General features: G+C 42.3%; 1 protein-coding gene across 1 annotated transcript in view; it reads right to left on the bottom strand.

Moving 5' to 3' along the window:
- LOC106573620 (low-density lipoprotein receptor-related protein 5) overlaps nt 1-20,828 on the bottom strand; it is an 84,518-nt gene that overhangs the window by 40,778 nt on the left and 22,912 nt on the right. The window contains exons 6-8 of the mRNA XM_014148833.2: nt 16,879-17,010; nt 8,782-9,178; nt 7,077-7,248 (exon numbers count right to left, since the gene is read on the bottom strand). Of these exons, the coding sequence (XP_014004308.2) occupies nt 7,077-7,248; nt 8,782-9,178; nt 16,879-17,010 (701 nt within the window). The remainder of the gene's footprint in view (nt 1-7,076; nt 7,249-8,781; nt 9,179-16,878; nt 17,011-20,828) is intronic.

Raw genomic sequence — 20,828 nt, 5'->3', positions numbered from 1 at the left:
TCCTTGTGTACCGGCGTTTAGCCACATGGATTTGTCTCGTTCCTGATTTTTTTGTTTTATTAAACGTTTCACCTGCTTCCCGACTCACAGCTCCGTTATTACAATATCATGCTTCTTTAGAGCTGTCTAAAATAAATAATGGATTCATTGTGAAGGTGTAGGCTATATTAAATGGATTTATTTGACTTTTTAAAATGTAGATGTTCCAAAGGTCTGCATCAGTGGCTTGTAGGCTATGCGTGGAAGCCTGGAGATGCTAAATGTGTTTGTTAATTAATGGTCAATTCCCGCCTGACTGACAGTTATTTGCTTGACAATCACCGGCTGACGAAATTCCGTGACAGCCACAGCCCTAGCCTCTAGTTTAAAACTCCAATACTCTCTATTCATCCTTGATCATTCAATTACATTACAGAAGATGGGTCCTTTAATAGTATTGTAACTTCACTTCAGAAAATGTATTAATATGGACAAAGAAAAACAAATGATATTTACAAAATGTACTTAATTGAAAGTGTCTGACTTACTCTAGACTTTTTACTCAACAACAAGCAAGCAATGGAAAATGCCATCTAAACAAATTATACATTTTGACTGAAACGTGCCTCTTCCAGCATACTATGAAAGGTTGCTACCTCTGGAGATGGAAATGGTGAATTGTAAGCCATAATTATCATTAAAAACTAGAGTAAAAGTGGTATTAATACGAAACATCCCCTGAGAGATGCCACATCGGATGATAATGTAAATTGGGTCAGAGCCACACATGCCAGTGCATGAAAGCTATGCTATGTGTGAAGATGAAAAACATTTAATGAAGACCTAACCCCTCACACATGAAACATTTATAATGGAAATGTCTTTGGACCCAAAGGCAATTCACTTTGCAACAGAAAGGAAGAAAGAAATATATTCTCAGACAGGCTCCTTCAACAGCACAGAAAAATAGAAAAAGGGGGATTGAAAGAGAGGCTGGGAGGAGGGCTAAAAAGCCTCCAGACCATTCAGCCAGTGAACTGCCACATTCCAAATGCCAGAAGGCACTTTTAAAAACTGTTCATTCAATGCCTAATGTTGTTTTCATCTAAAAAGAAAAAGGTTAAAAAGAAAACAGTAACAACTAAATTAACACTTCTTTAAGGAAAAAATAGTCTTGGACAGCCATTACAAAAACACAAAGGGGAATTCAAAACAAAAGTGTTGCATTCTATAAAAAAACTTTAATGAGAAATTGCTGATGTCTGAGCTGCATGTGGATTTCTCCCCATTAGCACTTCAAGCACTACTGTCCCTTTCAGCAGCTAAGTGGGTCTGTGGGAGAATGGCCCGGGCCTCCATTAGGTGAAGCTGAAAAAACCTTGTGAAAAGAGCAGAACAAGACACACTTGTCAGCTGCTGGGAGCCTCAGTAAGCAGGGCTGCCACCAAAGTGTGCATCTGGTTCAGGGGTGGGGGCTGCTGAGGAAGACTAAGGGCCGGCCCCGCCACCATTCTATGCTGCCATTGTGAGGTCCAGCGCAGGGGTCACGGTACAGCACATGGGCGAGGGGCTTCCCTTGTCAGTAAGCACATTGGTTAGGTGTGCTGTGTTGTGAGAGGAGAGGCAGTGCTGCCCAACCCCCTCCTCTCTGAAGCGCTCCACCACCAGTCCTGCTCGGTTTCTGTTTCTCCTCCATCTGCTCTACACAGACAGAGAGAGTCAAGCAGGGGGGCTCTGGGCTGCAGGGTCCAGACTACAGACGAAGAAAACAACTCTTCACCAGCCAGAAAGTTAAGGAATGTAAGACTTCTGGCAACACTAGTGTGTGATGCTTATAGAAATGTGGCACTTAAATTAAACAGGTTATTACTTCGATTTAAAGTAACTGTCCAGTGAAAATTTCACTTTTAAAAGTTTGCATTCTGTTAACTTATACCCAAATAATGTAGTGGACTCGCCCTATTCTCATATTTTTGACCAAAGCATAAAGTGGGAGAAATAAAAGAGTGAACTCAGACAGACAGTTTAAAAAAAAACTAGCTATTTCCTCAGAGTATGATGTCATACTCCTGAGGAGGATGAGCTGGCCAATCAGCAGTCTACTCACATGAATATTTGTAATGCCCAGTATACGCACACACCATTCTGTTGTTGGGATACGACTACTCTGTTCCAACCAGTGTAAATTCCGTCAACAAAAATAGTGACCAAGGGTGTTTTCACATATAGTGCTCTTTAAAATAACATATGTCAGTCCTCTTTAAAGTGAACTCTGGGGTAAAAAAAAGCGAAATAACTATGTTCCCTTTGCATTCACACTGCCCTTGTATTTGGATGAGGACTCAACTATTTTGCCAGTTCACTTCACCTATTTTGTGGTCCAAATCCTCTTTGCATTCACATTGCTAGAAAGGAACCAAGATCTTTTTCCAACATTCACTCAATGCACTCTGGGTTTTCACAAAGCGCAGGACAAGCCATTCCATCAGATCGTGTTATCGGACAGCAAGATATACCTATTTACATTTTGGAAGCTAATAGATTGCATTTAGTAAAACAAATTGACAATTGTAATCAGACAATATTATTATTCTAATATTTACATGTTAATAGTATCAGAAGAATAACTGCAGACTAATTAATGCTGTAATTGAAAATTGTACATCCAATGTAGTCTACTGCCCCTTTAAGAGCTAGAATAGATTTTCTACCCTGTGTTGTGATCTCACCAAATACTGTACGTTGGTGGTTTCACACTATTCAAACCCCACAATCGACTAAACAGTTTATGAAGCTCTCTTAGCCTATAGATCACATATTGCAAACAAATAACCTGAACTAAAAAAGCCACACATACATTTGAAGTCAGAAGTTTACATAAACTTGGGTTGGAGTCATTAAAACTTGTTTTTTAACCACTCCACAAATTTCTTGTTAACAAACTATAGTTTTGGCAAGTCAGTTAGGACATCTACTTTGTGCATGACACAAGTCATTTTTCCAACAATCGTTTACAGACAGATTATTTCACTTATAATTCACTGTATTACAATTCCAGTGGGTCAGACGTTTACATACACTAAGTTGACTGTGCCTTTAAACAGCTTGAAAAATTCCAGAAAAGTATGTCATGGCTTTAGAAGCTTCTGATAGGCTAATTGACATCATTTGAGTCAATTGGAGGTGTACCCGTGGATGTATTTCAGGGCCTACCTTCAAATTTAGTCCCTCCTTTGCTTGACATTATGAGAAAAATCTAAAGAAAATCAGCCAAGACCTCAGAAAAAAAAATTGTAGATCTCCACAAGTCTGGTTCATCATTGGGAGCAATTTCCAAATGCCTGAAGGTACCACGTTCATCTGTACAAACAATAGTACGCAAGTATAAACACCATGGGACCACGCAGCCGTCATACTGCTCAGGAAGGAGATGCATTCTGTCTCCTAGAGATGAATGTACTTTGGTGCGAAAAGTGCAAATCAATCCCAGAACAACAGCAAAGGACCTTGTGAAGATGCTGGAGGAAATTGGTGCAAAGGTATCTATAGCCACTGTAAAACAAGTCCTATATCGATGTACTATTGTAAAGTGGTTGTTCCACTGGATATCATATGGTGAATGCACCAATTTGTAAGTCGCTCTGGATAAGAGCGTCTGCTAAATGACGTAAATGTAAATGACATAACCTGAAAGACTGCCCAGCAAGGAAGAAGCCACTGCTCCAAAACCGCCATAAAAAAGCCTGACTACAGTTTGCAACTGCACATGGGGACAAAGATCGTCCTCTGGTCTGATTAAACAAAAATAGAACTGTTTGGCCATAATGACCATCGTTATGTTTGGAGGAAAAAGGGGGAGGCTTGCAAGTCGAAGAACACCATCCCAACCGTGAAGCACGGGGGTGGCAGCAATCATGTTGTGGGGGTGCTTTGCTGCAAGAGGGACTGGTGCACTTCACAAAATAGATGGCATCATAGGGTAGGAAAATGATGTGGATATATTGAAGCAACATCTCAAGACATCAGTCAGGAAGTTAAAGCTTGGTCGCAAATGGGTCTTCCAAATGGACAATGACCCCAAGCATACTTCCAAAGTTGTGGCAAAATGGCTTAGAGTGGCCATCACAAAGCCCTGACCTCAATCCTATAGAAAATGTGTGGGCAGAACTGAAAAAGCGTGTGCGCACAAGGAGGCCTAAAAACCTGACTCAGTTACACCAGCTCTGTCAGGAGGAATGGGCCAAAATTCACCCAACTTATTGTGGGAAGCTTGTGGAAGGCTACCCGAAATGTTTGACCCAAGTTAAACAATTTAAAGGAAATGCTACCAAATACTAATTGAGTGAATGTAAACTTCTGATCCACTGGGAATGTGATGAAAGAAATAAAAGCTCAAATAAATCATCTCTACTATTATTCTGACATTTCACATTCTTAAAATAAAGTGGTGATCCTAACTGACCCAAGACAGGGAATTTTTACTAGGATTAAATGTCAGAAATTGTGAAAAACTGAGTTTAAATGTATTTGGCTTAGGTGTATGTAAACTTCCGACTTCAACTGTATTTTGGAATTTCTGTGCATCCTTGACAATCGCTAATCAATAGGCCTATCCAGAAACAGAACACATTTTTTCCAATGGGAGAAGGTTTATGGCAGGGGAAACGGTGTTGCAGTAGTCTAGTGTGTGGTGCGGGAATAATGACAAGCAAACCTGGGGAGCTTTGTGTTCACATTGCCCTAAAAAAGATGGTCTCAGTTTGGTTCGCTTCGGGGGACTCTTGAATTCAGCGAAATTCAGTAAACCGAAAATTGTCTGGAAAGGACAAAGTGTGAAAACACCCTAAAATATTTGTCAAATACCTATTTTTGAGTTTCAATTGACGACACTATAACTGACCCAGAAAAAAACTATAACTAAACAAATGGTATTTTTCATTTAGTTGACTAAAACCAGACTAAATTATCTCTGTGACTAAAATCTGACTACTAAGTGGACTGGACAATACTTTTTGGAGACGATTGAGAGCTTTTCAGCGATAACTTCAATTGATATTAACAGTACAGATTCGCAGCATAGATTATACAAATCGCGCAGGAGACCCTTGCTTCCCCATAGCTAACCAGTCACCACCAGCCTTATAGTTTGCTACCCTTGCCTGGTTAAGAAACACAAGCTGCTTTACGAAATTAAAAACAATAGAGCACTGAGTTTAATAGTAAAACAGTCCAGCTATGTTTTTCTCCCCCCTTGAGTATAGAAAGGTAGTCTGTACTTCAATTTGTACCCTCCCACTTTCCCCACTGCATTTCATAGCCAGGTTCCGTAGCCAGGACGCCCTCTTTTCCCCAGAAAAAACTGCTTGATTCTAGCCAATACCGTTCAAAAGATGTGACCCAATACCGGCACAACGTTTTTTTTTTCTTTCTATCGTGCATTGGTGGGATGCATTTTACCATCATAAATCAAGTCAAAGTTTATTGGTCGCATAAGCAGATTTCAGATGTTATCACAGGTGCAGCAAAATGCTTGTGTTTGTAGCTGCAACCATGCAGTAATACCTTGCAATAAAACTTTAAAAAACAAACAATACATGTAATCCAGAAATTATATTTTTTATATATGAGGAGTGCCTAGATACAGCCCTTAGCCGTGGTATATTGGCCATATACCACAAACCCCAGAGGTGCCTGATTGCTATTATAAACTGATTACCAACGTGGTATTGTTTTGCTATTGTGATGGCATCGAGCGTCATGATACTAAACCTGGTACCGAAGTAAAAATTCTGGTATCATGACATGTGGACAAGTCTATGGCCTCTCAGTGAGCTCAATATCTCAGCGGGAGCTCCCTAATCCCTGCTCATTCATCTCAGCCTGCACGTCTGACCCCCTTAATGAAAATCAACAGCTTCAGAGCATTCTAGCTAGGCAGGTCAAAATGATGTACAGTTCAACCAAGAGTTTGAGTGAATCTGTAAATGGAATGTCTTCTCCCTAGCCACCCCTTTCCCCTGCTGCCCTTCCAACTCTGGGGCTAGGAGCAGTATGCTTTCAGATACTGTGAACAATGCTCCTGCAGGGTGCTAGGTGACTGAGGCGAGCTAGGAAAACTATTCCCTGGGTTAATTTCCAAAGACTGATGGGGTTAGCCAGACATACTGCTCCTAAACAAGCAGAAACTAAAGGGAGTTCACTAGCCACTGGTAAAAGCATAGTTGCGATGAGGGGAATATTCAACCAACAGGACGGACACACACACACACACACACACACACACACACACACACACACACACACACACACACACACACACACACACACACACACACACACACACACACACACACACACACAAGAAAGAAAAGGAAAACAAACTTATTTCCATCAAGCCCTGTGTTAAACCTCATCTGGGAGGAGGCTCCGGCTCTTCCTGTATTTACATATTATATGGAGCGTGTGACTGGAGAAAAATGGCCACCATGGTATTCAACACCCAGGGACCTGTACATGCAGGTAGATGATAAATCATACAATACAGTCAGAAACCTTGAAGGCACACACAGCTATTCCTCTAAAGATATGATAACCCACCGTGCACTCACATAGGAGGGGCCTAGAACAGTTTCTATCCTCTTCAAATAATTCAGTCCTTCACATGCCCCCCCCCCCCCCCAGTCAGGAAATATGTACAGTATAAAGTCCTAGCTGTAAGAATACAAACAACGATAAAACTGCAGTGCGTGTCTGACAGGAAATCTAGTGTTGCCTTTCCCGGTATTACATAAGAGCTCTCTCTCTGACATTCCTCTGTCGCTCACATGGGATCAATGGTCAGATAAATATCAGGCCACGGCTGCCTCACCTCATCTAAGAATGTGCTCCTGAAGCACTTCTCAACCTCCACAGGCAACACAAACACACCAGACAACCTCAAATGAGGAGAATGAATGAGAGAACAACAAGTCCTAGGGAGATCTAAACTCAACTGCTTCCACAATCAACAGCATCAAACCATGATGGTAATAGTATAGTTGCACCATACACAACTATTTGATGCATAAGAAACACCTTTTTTTGTATTTTTTACTTACTTCAATTTTGTCCGTCTTGGCATCGCCCCAGTACAGTTTTCCTGCTTCATAGTCAATGGCTAAACCGTTGGGCCAACCTAGCGAGGTATTGAGCAGCACGAGACGTTCCATTCCATCCAGGTTAGCACGCTCTATCTTAGGCTTCTCACCCCAGTCTGTCCAGTACATGTAACTGTGGAGAGAGGCCAGCACAAAATTAAAACCAAACAAAAATGCTTTAAGTGAGAATGGAACTGAAATTATTCAACAGGTTTGGGTTAGTACATACGGAAAATCCATTTGAATGTAAATGGATCTAAAATGGATTTTTTTTTTTTTTCTTCTCAGCAACCTACACACAATACCCCATAATAACAAAGTGAAGACAGGTTTTTAGACATTTTTGAAAAACAGAAATACCATATTTACATAAGTTTTCAGACCCTTTGCTATGAAACTCGAAATTGAGCTCAGGTGCATCCGGTTTCCATTGATCATCCTTGAGATGTTTCTACAACTTGATTGGAGTCCACCTGTGGTAAATTCAATTGACTGGACATGATTTGGAAAGGCACACACCTGTCTATATAAGGTCCCACAGTTGGCAGTGCATATCAGTGCAAAAAGCAAGCCATGAGGTCGAAGGAATTGTCCGTAGAGCTCCGAGACAGGATTGTTTCGAGGCACAGATCTGGGGAAGGGTACCAAAACCATTCTGCAGCATTGAAAGTCCCTAAGAACACTGTGGCCTCTATCATTCTTAAATTGAATACGTTTGGAACCATCAAGACTCTTCCTAGAGCTGGCCGCCCATCCAAACTGAGCAGTCTGGGTCCTTGGTCAGGGAGGTAACCAAGAACCTGGTGGTCACTCAAACAGAGCTCCAGAGTTCCTCTTTGGAGATGGGAGAACCTTCCAGAAGGACAACCATCTTTGCAGCACTCCACCAAATCAGGCCTTTATGGTAGAGTGGCCAGACAGAAGCCATTCCTCAGTAAAAGGCACGACACCCCCGCTTGGAGTTTGCCAAAAATAATCTTAAACCATGAGAAATTAGATTCTCTGGTCTGTTGAAACCAATATTAAACTCTTTGGTCTGAATGCCAAGCGTCACGTCTGGAGGAAACCTGGCACCATCCCTACGTTGAAGTATGGTGGTTGCAGCATCAAGCTGTGGGGATGTTTTTCAGTGGCAGGGAATGAGAGACTAGTCAGGATCGAGGCAAAGATGAATGGAGCAAAGTACAGAGAGATCATTGATGAAAACCTGCTCCAGAGCACTCAGGACCTCAGACTGGGGCGAAGGTTCACCTTCGAACAGGAAAACGACCCTAAGCACACAGCCAAGACAACGCAGGAGTGGCTTCGGGACAAGACTCTGAATGTCCTTGAGTGGGAGAAATAATAAAATAGTTTGACACCGTTTGTAAGCTTTTAAATGATATCAAACTCAACTGTTAATCTTTTCCAGTAAAGCAGACATGGTTGTCTCATGGTATGGTGAGCATCTTTGAGCATCTTTATCTCCTGAATGTTTTGGCATTCAGGTCCAAAGTCACTTTTCTGATCACTTCTTCAATGGGCAAAAATGTATGGAAGGTTTTGTTGAAATCAAAAGGAATGCTGTAAAAAAGTTACTGAATTCAAATGTTTTGCTGAAATTAGTTAAATTGATTACTGTGATGAAGTAAGAAAAAAGCCACAGTTCTAAAATGGACACACGTACCCATTGACAGGGTCCAGCACAATGGCCCTTGGTTCATCCAGGTTCTCTGAGATCAGAATGCGGCGCGAGGTTCCGTTCAGCCTTGTAACCTCAATACGGTCAGTGCCCGTATCCGTCCAGTAAAGGTTCCGGGCCACCCAATCCACCGCAATGCCATCTGGGTGGTTGATCTCCGTGGTGACCAGGGTCTGGGCCTCGGTGCCGTCAATGCGGGAGCGGCGGATGGCTTTAACCTCGTCGTCTGTCCAGTACACATATCCATCCACAGGGTCATAGTCGATGGCGATGGCATGGCGGATGTCGTCCACCTGCAGAACGATGTCGGTGAAGTCTGGGAGGTCCAGAGAAATCCTCCTCAAGTCAGTCCGCCTGGCTAGCAGTAGAACCTGCTCCGCACCTAGGGTAGAGAAGTGGACATAATTGGGAATGAGTGGGGAGAGAGCATGACATTCAACTGGCATGTGAAATAACAGCTTATTGGGGATTTATCTGAGGTCCTACCTGACAAGCATAAATTAATATGTTTTAGTAAAGATAACATTTCAGAGGGCAATTTATAGTGTAACTTTAAAATCTTGATTTTATTTGTTTAGCTTATGAAAATAAGAAATGTTAGCACTTTTTCAATAAAAAAAAGTGAGAAGAGGCTTTTGACAAGATTTTGAAACAAAGTCAAAAGACCAGATCTAAATATCCATTTCAAATGTCTTTAAGTTTAGCCTTTATCTAAAAGCGTATAAAGATGTTTTCGTTAGGGGAATCGTAGAATGGCTGAAATAGCAGCTGCATTTGGTCACTGGGGCCACACTCTGCAGAGGCAATTAGGTCCAACTTTTCCTTGCCCAATCTCCTGTTTTAGCCATTTACGCTCCAGTACCCTTAAAACCAGCTGCAGACTACTGACACCCAATCAGAAGGGTCATCCATCAGGGGTGACACCAATCAGTAATGACAGTGAAAAAACAGCCCTTCGTTTTCCACCAAGAAGAGAACAACGCCACGTCTTTGATTTAAATTCGCTCCTCGGTCTGTTTCACATTTGACAAAGTGACAAGAAGTCCCCTAAATCCACAACAAATGCCCTCCATTTAGCCACCCAAGTTAAACAAATGAGGAGCGTGTATGCTTGCTCTTTTTAAACTTCACACAGCCAGCCCCCCCACACACACACAATCCCACTGCTTTCCACCTAATCAGAGCTGATACAATGTAGTATTGTCTTACATTCTGTTTAGCTGTCAACACTGCTGGAGGTCTGTTTAATCCTGTAGTCACTGAATACATATATGTTCTATCAGGCTGGGATAACTAACCCTCCGCTACCCTAACACACACACACACACACACACACACACACACACACACACACACACACACACACACACACACACACACACACACACACACACACACAGGCGCTCTCTATGTTTTACTTGCACCTCTGGAATGAAGACTAGAAGAATAAGACTCATTGTTTTCTGGCCTGGGAATACACCGCCTCAATTTGGAAGAGTTATAAATTCAAATAGAGAGGCTCGGCTGCATCCCTGGCCTGGGAGAGGAGAGTCCTTTTGGGGTAATGAATGGGCTGTCGTTAACAGGACTGGTGCACATAGACAATAGTGTTTTCTGTCCCCTGCAGAGAGGGATGGGAACCAGGACTATGACAGCCTGAACCTGGGTTTCAGAATTAGGACAACCTTGGCTTGACGTTTAACTGGTTCGTCCCAACAAATAAAATAACATTTTATTTGGTCACATGCGTCGTAAACAACAGGTGTAGACAAACAGTAAAATGCTTACTTACGGATCCTTAAAAAAAAAATGCAGAGTTAAAGATAAGCTAAAAAAAAAAACAGGGCAGTATCCCAGGTAAAACAGCCTCCAATCAGGGCTGTCACTCCTTAAACAAGGGTTGACCAAGAAATCCGCAACAACTCCGTTTTTTTCTGTCACCTTTATACACACACGAGGAGGGTTGTGGGTGGGGTCTCTCCTTAAGGCATCTATCTGCATGCTTCGGTTCAGCTGGTTCGGTTCGATCCGAACTAGTGTGCTCGCATACACCCATTGCTTGAAAAACGAGAAATAAGCGGAAAAAGTAGTGTTTGTCCATCTTGAGACGCCGTAGCCAGTATACACTTCCTCACAATTGTCAGAACTAATCTCTTTTGCCGAGGACATCTTTTACATCTAACTAAGATGTTTGGTACAGTATTTCTCAAGTGAAAAATGCACATTAAAACGAGTCATCTCACAACAACAGACTGAGGCTGGCACTAAGACAGCATTGAATGAGCTTTTTGAGCTATTTTGCCATAAGCCAACAAGAAAATGCTCACCCAGAGGTGGCGCTCCTAGTAGCCGGTGACTTTAATGCAGGGAAACTTAAATCCGTTTACAAAATTTCTATCAGCATGTTAGATGTGCAACCAGAGGGGAAGAAAACTCTGGACCACCTTTACTCCACACACAGAGACTAGAGGTCGACCGATTAATCGGAATGGCCGATTAATTAGGGCCGATTTGAAGTTTTCATAACAATCGGAAATCTGTATTTTTGGAAACCGATTTATTATAATAATATTTTTTTAGACCTTTATTTAACTAGGCAAGTCAGTTAAGAACACATTCTTATTTTCAATGACGGCCTAGGAACGGTGGGTTAACTGCCTTGTTCAGGGGCAGAACGACAGATTTTTACCTTGTCAGCTCGGGGATTCAATCTTGCAACCTTACGGTTAACTAGTCCAACGCTCTAACCACCTGCTTTACATTGCACTCCACGAGGAGCCTGCCTGTTATACGAATGCAGTAAGAAGCCAAGTTAAGTTGCTAGCTAGCATTTAACTTATCTTATGAAAAACAATCAATCAATCAATCAATCAATCATAATCACTAGTTAACTACACATGGTTGATGATATTACTAGTTTATCTAGCCTGTCCTGCGTTGCATATAATCGCTTAGGTACACGTTGCTCCAACCATAAACATCAATGCCTTTCTTAAAATCAATACACAAGTATATATTTTTGAACATGCATATTTAGTTAATATTGCCTGCTAACATGAAGTTCTTTTAACTAGGGAAAATGTGTCACTTCTCTTGCAAACAGAGTCAGGGTATATGCAGCAGTTTGGGCCGCCTGGCTCGTTGCGAACTGTGAAGACTATTTCTTCCTAACAAAGACAGCTTTAACAAAAGTGCATTTCAGAAAAAAGCACAATCGTTGCACGACTGTACCTAACCATAAACATCAATGCCTTTCTTAAAATCAATACACAGTAGTATATATTTTTAAACCTGCATATTTAGCTAAAAGAAATCCAGGTTAGCAGGCAAAATTAACCAGGTGAAATTGTGTCATTTTGCATTCATTGCACGCAGTCAGGGTATATGCAACAGTTTGGGCAGCCTGGCTCGTTGCAAACTAATTTGCCAGAATTTTACGTAATTATGACATAACATTGAAGGTTGTGCAATGTAACAGGAGTATTTAGACTTAGGGATGCCACCGTTAGATAAGATAGGGTGCGGTTCCGTATTTCACTGACAGGAAAAACGTTTTGTTTTCGAGATGATAGTTTCCGGATTCGACCATATTAATGACCTAAGGCTCGTATTTCTGCGTGTTATTATGTTATAATTAAGTCTATGATTTGATAGAGCAGTCTGACTGAGCGATGGTAAGCAGCAGCAGGCTCGTAAGCGTTCATTGAAACAGCAATTTCGTGCGTTTGCCAGCAGCCCTTCGCAAATGCATTACGCTGTTTATGACTTCAAGCCTGTCAACTCCCAAGATTAGGCTGGTGTAACCGATGTGAAATGGCTAGCTAGTTAGCTGGGTGCGCGCTAATAGCGTTTCAAACGTCACTCGCTCTGAGACTTGGAGTAGTTTTTCCCCTTGCTCTACATGGGTAATGCTGCTTCGAGGGTGGCTGTTGTCGATGTGTTCCTGGTTCGAGCCCAGGTAGGAGCGAGGAGAGGAATACTAAATACTAAAGTGCCAATAAGAACATCCAATAGTCAAAGGTATATGAAATACAAATCGTATAGAGAGAAATAGTCCTATAATTCCTATAATAACTACAACCTAAAACTGCTTACCTGGGAATATTGAAGACTCATGTTAAAAGGAACCACCAGCTTTCATATGTTCTCATGTTCTGAGCAAGGAACTTAAACGTTAGCTTTCTTACATGGCACATATTGCACTTTTACTTTCTTCTCCAACACTTTGTTTTTGCATTATTTAAACAAAATTGAACATGTTTCATTATTTATTTGAGGCTAAATTGATTTTATTAATGTATTATATTAAGATAAAATAAGTGTTCATTCAGTATTGTTGTAATTGTCATTATTATAAATTATTATAAATTAATAAAACAAATCGGCCGATTGATCGGTATCGGCTTTTTTTGGTCCTCCAATAATCGGTACCGGCGGTGAAAAATCATAATCGGTCGACCTCTAACAGAGACGCACACAAAGCTCTCCCTACCATTTGGCAAATCTGACCATAATTCTATCTTCCTGATTCCTGCTGACAAGAAAAAAATTAAAGCAGGAAGCACCAGGGACTAGATCAATAAAAAAGTGGTCTGATGAAGCAGATGCTAAGCTACAGGACTGTTTCCTAGCACAGACTGGAATATGTTCCAGGATTCCTCCGATGGCATTGAGGAGTACACCACATCAGTCATTGGCTTCATCAATAAGTGCATCAATGTAGTCGTCCCCACAGTGACCGTACGTACAGTTGAAGTCGGAAGTTTACATACATTTAGGTTGGAGTCATTAAAACTCGTTTTTCAACCACTCCACAAATTTGTTGTTAACAAACTATAGTTTTGGCAAGTCAGTTAGGACATCTACTTTGTGCTTGACACAAGTCATTTTTCCAACAATTTTTTACAGACAGATTATTTCACTTATAATTTACTGTATCACAATTAGATGTATTTCAAGGCCTACCTTCAAACTCTGTACCTCTTTGCTTGACATCATGGAAAAATCAAAAGAAACATGCCAAGATCTCAGAAAAAAATTGTTGACCTCCACAAGTCTGGTTAATCCTTGGGAGCAATTTCCAAACGCCTGAAGGTACCACGTTCACCTGTACATACAATAGTATGCAAGTTTAAACACCACTCGTTCTGTCTGGAGGAATGGGCCAAAATTCACCCAACTTATTGTGGGAAGCTTGTGGAAGGTTACCCGAAATGTTTGACCCAAGTTAAACAATTTAAAGGAAATGCTACCAAATACTAATTGAGTGAATGTAAACTTCTGATCCACTGGGAATGTGATGAAAGAAATAAAAGCTGAAATAAATCATTCTCTACTATTATTCTGACATTTCACATTCTTAAAATAAAGTGGTGATCCTAACTGACCTAAGACATTGCATTTTTACTAGGATTAAATGTCAGTAATTGTGAAAAACTGAGTTTAAATGTATTTGGCTAAGGTGTATGTAAACTTCCGACTTCAACTGTACATATTACCTCAACTAACCAGTGCCCCCGCACATTGACTCTGTACCGGTACCCCCCTGTATATAGTCTCGCTATTGTTATTTTACTGCTGCTCTTTAATTACTTGTTACTTTTATTTCTTATTATTATCCTTTTTTTTAAACAGCATTGTTGGTTAGGGGCTCGTAAGTAAGCATTTCACTGTAAGGTCTACACCTGCTGCATTCGGCGCATGTGACTAATAAAATTTGATTTAATCCATTGTTGAATGACAAAAAAAACACTACTGTAAAGGGGTGTAGACTTGGGCTTGCCTCACAAAATAGAGTCATAATATACACTACAAGACCAAAAGTAAGCAGACACCTGCTTGTCGAACATCTCATTCTAAAATCATGGGCATTAATATGGAGTTGGTTTCCCATTTTGCTCCACTCTTCTGGGAAGGCTTTCCACTATATGTTGGAACATTGCTGCGGGGACTTACTTTCATTGAGCCACAAAAGCATTAGTGAGGTCGGGCACTGATGTTGAGCGATGAGGCCTGGCTTGTTGTCGGCGTTCCATTTCATCCTAAAGGTGTTTGATGGGATTGAGGTCAGGGCTCTGTGCAGGCCAATCAAGTTCTTCCACACCGATCTCAACTAATATTTTCTGTATGGACCTTGCTTTGTGCACGAGGGCAATATCATGCTGAAACAGGAAAGGGCCTTCCCCAAACTGTTGCTACAAAGTTGGAAGCACAGAATTTTCTAGAATGTAATTGTATGCTGTTGCATTTAAGATTTCCCTTCACTGGAACTAAGGGGTCTAGCCCGAACCATGAAAGAAAAACCAGAGCATTATTCCTCCTCCACCAAACTTTAAAGTTGGCACTATGCATTCGGGCAGGTAGCGTCCTCCTGGCATCCGCCAAACCCAGACTTGTCCATTAGACTGCCAGATGGTGAAGCGTGATTCATCATTCCAGAGAACGCGTTTCCACTGATCCAGAGTCCAATGGCTTTACACCACTCCAACCGACGCTTGGTATTGCTCGGCCATGGAAACCCATTTCATGAAGCTCCCGACGAACAGTTATTGTGCTGACGTTGCTTCCAGAGGCAGTTTGTAACTCGGTAGTGAGTGTTGCAACCGAGGACAGACGCTACGGGCTTCAGCACTCGGCGGTCCCATTCTGTGAGCTTGTGTGACCTACCATTTCGCGGCTGAGCCATTCCTGCTCCTAGACGTTTCCACTTCACAATAACAGAACTTACTTTACCGGGGCAGATCTAGCAGGGCAGAAATTTGACCAACTGACTTGTTGAAAAGCTGGCATCCTATAACGGTGCCACGTTGAAAGGCACTGAGCTCTTTCAGTGAGGCCATTCTACTGCCAATGTTTGTCTATGGAGATTGCATGGCTGTGCACGATTTTATACACCGGCAGCAACGGGTTGGCTGATATAGCAGAATCCACAAATTTTGAAGGGGTGTCCACATACTTTTGTATATATAGTGTATGAACGAACTGTTCGGATGGGAAGCATGCGGACGCCTTTAGTCATGGGCAGGAGGGGTTAAGAGATCAGACCTTCCAGAGAGAGAGCGAGACCATAGCAGAGGGAATGTTAAACACACCCTGGCGCAAGTCAAATAAACAGGTTTCATGAGCCTGGGCCGTAACTACTACACACACAAACGGAGCAGTGACCTGATTAGGCCTGGCTACCTATGTAATGTCTCTCTGCCCAGAATCAAGGCAATGAGATTGGAGTAGCAGAGCAAGGGGAATGACAGCAGTAGAAACACAACAATGCATAAAAAGAAGAGGTTCAACCTTCCTGAATCTCAGTCAGTCTCATATGTGGTCTTTGGTAAACTCTGGAAAGTAGGGAATGTGCAGAAGAGGACGGGTGGAGTGGTATGCTTCTAGCCTAAATGTAGCCCTCTGTATGTGGGGGAAATAGAAATTAAGAGCAAACGGCAGGGTAAATTGTGCATTCAGAAGCTTGCCATCTGTCAGAGATTAGGTCTCTGTCATGGCTCTCTGGTTAGGCATGCTAATGTTTTGACGAGGAACAGGATGCCAATGCACCCAAGACAAATATCTCAATTAAACGACTGTATACATTTTTTCCCCCCACAAAATGTTATGCTTAATTACATAGTTATGAAATTAAAAGTAGAGCTTTGTCTTATTTCCTAATCTAGTTAAAGAAAATGGGACAAAATGACATTTGACACAATGACATGAAATTATTAAGAGCAGCTCTTGCAGTTCAATAGGCCTAATTCAAGACAGTCCAAAACTAAAATCACCTCAGGAATGTCAATAATGTCCCATACACCAGATGGGAATGTCTGTGAAACCACAACACGTACAGTAGCATAAGCAAAGGGAGTTATCACTGAGGGGGCATTGTATTAACCGAGTCGCAAATGGCACCCTATTCTCTATATAATGCACTACTTTTGACCATTCAGGGCCCATAGAGCTCTGTTCAAAAGTAGTGCACTGTATAGGGAATAGGGTGCCATTTGGGACGCATAGTGTCCCCTATAAAAGACTGAGTAGCTAGTAACCCACACCAGATGATGTTCTAGATGGTCACAGTGGCTAGTCTCTTACCTGGGCGACAGGTCTTCCCATCCTCCTTGAGCTTGACTCCAGTGGGGCATGCACAGCTGTAAAAGGGTTGCATGGGCGACAGCAGGCACAGGTGGGAGCAGCCTCCATTGCTGTCGCTGCATGGGGTATGGACTGTGGGCGCAATGAGCAATGTCAGAAGAGATAACACAGATGGGGTCCTTTCAGTTTCACTGACTAAGACTGAAATCCACACTGCAAACACCCATCAGTCCCTCCAGAATTTTGTTGTGATATTTGCAGGAAAAGTTATTGAGTTTGCTGCATCAATTTTGACATTTTCAAATGATTTTGTCCAAATTCTCACAAAAATCCACTGACTAGGGAAAGTTTGATGATGTGTAGCTTGATTGAAACATGCGATTGGATAAAATTGCAAGCCCTCTTTTTGTACTGCGATGATGGGTCAGTTTTAGGCGATAATATTGCAATGATTTGAATTACATTTACATTTTAGTCATTTAACAGACGCTCTTATCCAGAGCGACTTACAGTAGTGAATGCGTACATTTCATACATTTTTTTTTCTTTCTGTGCTGGCCCCCCGTGGGAATCAAACCCACAACCCTGGCGTTGCAAACACCATGCGTTGCAAACACCATGCTCTACCAACTGAGCTACAGGGAAGGCTAGAATGTTTTATGCGGAAATATTGCAGTGATTGGTCAAATTTGCAAGCTCACGCATAATATGCAGGAAATTGATGAGTCAACACAAACAATTCTATCACAGAATCGCATAATCCTGGAGGGACTTTTCTAGTCATATGCATTGGTGTATATTCAGAGAACCATTTTCACAACATAACAATTGATGGAAAACTTGGGAAGACTAAAAATAAAACCAAAGAAAAACATTTTCAAACAAGACCAACATTGATATTTCCATCCACAATAAAATCCCTGCTTGGACAATAGCTGTGCCATAAAGTTTGATATCATGTGGTGTGATTTTCCTTGTCTACTCTCAGCATGGCACTGCAGAGCTACAGAGCCCAGCGGCTGGCACAGCAGAGCAGCAAACACCAACCCTCTCCCCTTCAGACAGCACTACAGGCTGATTACAACAAGGCCACAGTCAAAAGAAACTACTCAAACTCCTCTCACACACAGTCTAAAAAAAAGCCAATACATTTTTGGATTTGATTTATGGAGGCTTAATATACAGGTAAGGTGATTATTTATTGGCCAATGTTTATCATTTTATTTAAACTTTATTTAACTAGGCAAGTCAGTTAAGAACAAATTCTTATTCACAATGATGACCTACCAGGGAATAGCAGGTTAACTGCCTTGTTCAGGGGCAGAACTACAGATTTTTACCTTGTCAGCTCGGGGACTCGATCCAGCAACCTTTTGGTTACTGGCCCAACACTCTAACCACTAGGCTACCTCCTCAATGTCCATGTCATTTACTCAAAAAATCTAACCCTCCTTTCTCTACATCCCTGCCCTCCCCAAACTCCTGGAGAGAAGCAAACTACCATAATAGTGGAGCTCTTTATCACTCACTCCCCAAACAAACACGCACAATGACTGGCGCACCAATGTTTACACACTGCCAAAGTAATCAGTTTGTCACTCCCAGTCTCAACACACACCCACGCACGCATAGACACATGCCACGGAGATGGGAATCATAGCGCGCTGGAACGTCTCTGTTTCTGCACAGCACAGACATTTATTTGTCCAGCCAGGAATGTCAGACATTTGAAAATGTTCATTTCTTGACAGATGAATTGTACACCATGACCGCATTTTACTGTGTATGGACACTAACTGTCCATCAGGTCAGTCTAAAAAATATCCTTACAAAACAAAGGCAATCTGTTATGTTGTGCATAGGAACACTAAGAGTACTGGGGGGACATTCATGTGTACTTAACATTAACATGTTGCACAGATTGAACTGAAAAGGCACTACATACTGTCGTCTGGTTGTCTGATTGTTGTGTCATGCATCTTTACAATGCCCAGCCCACATGGGCTTATTAAACATGATTTGCTTTATCCAAACTAGATGATCATACATGAACACACATACATTCATGTAGGCAGTCTAATAGGACACATCATTAGTTAAAGTCTGTCTGGCTGTCTATCTGGACCCAGCACTAGTTACTGTCTGGCTGGCTGTCTATCTGGACCCAGCACTAGTTACTGTCTGGCTGGCTGTCTATCTGGACCCAGCACTAGTTACTGTCTGGCTGGCTGTCTATCTGGACCCAGCACTAGTTACTGTCTGGCTGGCTGTCTATCTGGACCCAGCACTAGTTACTGTCTGTCTGGCTGTCATTCTGGACCCAAAACTTGTTACTGTCTAGACCCAGCACAGGTTACTGTCTTGCTGGCTGTCTGGACCCAGCACAAGTTACAGTCTGGCTCTATATCTGGACCCAGCATTAGTTACAGTCTGGCTCTATATCTGGACCCAACATTAGTTACAGTCTGGCTCTATATCTGGACCCAACATTAGTTACAGTCTGGCTCTATATCTGGACCCAACATTAGTTACAGTCTGGCTCTATATCTGGACCCAACATTAGTTACAGTCTGGCTCTATATCTGGACCCAGCATTAGTTACAGTCTGGCTCTATATCTGGACCCAGCATTAGTTACAGTCTGGCTCTATGTCTGGACCCAGCATTAGTTACAGTCTGGCTCTATATCTGGACCCAACATTAGTTACAGTCTGGCTCTATGTCTGGACCCAGCATTAGTTACGCTGGCTCTATATCTGGACCCAGCATTAGTTACAGTCTGGCTCTATATCTGGACCCAGCATTAGTTACAGTCTGGCTCTATATCTGGACCCAGCATTAGTTACAGTCTGGCTCTATATCTGGACCCAGCATTAGTTACAGTCTGGCTCTATATCTGGACCCAGCATTAGTTACAGTCTGGCTCTATATCTGGACCCAGCATTAGTTACAGTCTGGCTCTATATCTGGACCCAGCATTAGTTACAGTCTGGCTCTATATCTGGACCCAGCATTAGTTACAGTCTGGCTCTATATCTGGACCCAGCATTAGTTACAGTCTGGCTCTATATCTGGACCCAGCATTAGTTACAGTCTGGCTCTATATCTGGACCCAACATTAGTTACAGTCTGGCTCTATATCTGGACCCAGCATTAGTTACTGTGTGACTGTCAAACTGGAACCAGCATTAGACAGCCACACAGTAACTATCTGGACCCAGCATTAGTACTGTCTGGCTGTCTGTCTGGACCCAGGATTAGCTACTGTCTTGCTGGCTTTCTATCTGGACCCAGCATTAGTTACTGTCTGGCTGTCAGTCTATCTGGTCCCAGCATTAGTTACTGTCTGGCTGTCAGTCTATCTAGTCCCAACACTAGTTACTGTCTGGCTGTCAGTCTATCTGGTCCCAGCACTAGTTACTGTCTGGCTGGCTGTATATCAGGACCCAGCATTAGTTACTGTCTGGCTGGCTGTCTATCTGGACCCAGCATTAGTTACTGTCTGGCTGTCTATCAGGACCCAGCATTAGTTACTGTCTGGCCGTCTGTCTGGACCCAGCATTAGTTACTGTCTGGCTGTCTATCAGGACCCAGCATTAGTTACTGTCTGGCCGTCTGTCTGGACCCAGCATTAGTTACTGTCTGGCTGGCTGTCTGGACCCAGCATTAGTTACTGTCTGGCTGGCTGTCTATCTGGACCCAGCATTAGTTACTGTCTGGCTGTCTATCAGGACCCAGCATTAGTTACTGTCTGGCCGTCTGTCTGGACCCAGCATTAGTTACTGTCTGGCTGGCTGTCTGGACCCAGCATTAGTTACTGTCTGGCTGGCTGTCTGGACCCAGCATTAGTTATTGTCTGGCTGGCTGTCTGGACCCAGCATTAGTTACTGTCTGGCTGGCTGTCTGGACCCAGCATTAGTTACTGTCTGGCTGTCTGTCAGGACCCAGCAT

The sequence above is a fragment of the Salmo salar genome, chromosome ssa16, assembly GCF_905237065.1.
Source record: "Salmo salar chromosome ssa16, Ssal_v3.1, whole genome shotgun sequence".
NCBI lineage: Eukaryota > Metazoa > Chordata > Actinopteri > Salmoniformes > Salmonidae > Salmo > Salmo salar.
Note: the sequence above shows the minus strand (reverse complement) of the source record. Positions and strands in the feature narration are given on the sequence as shown.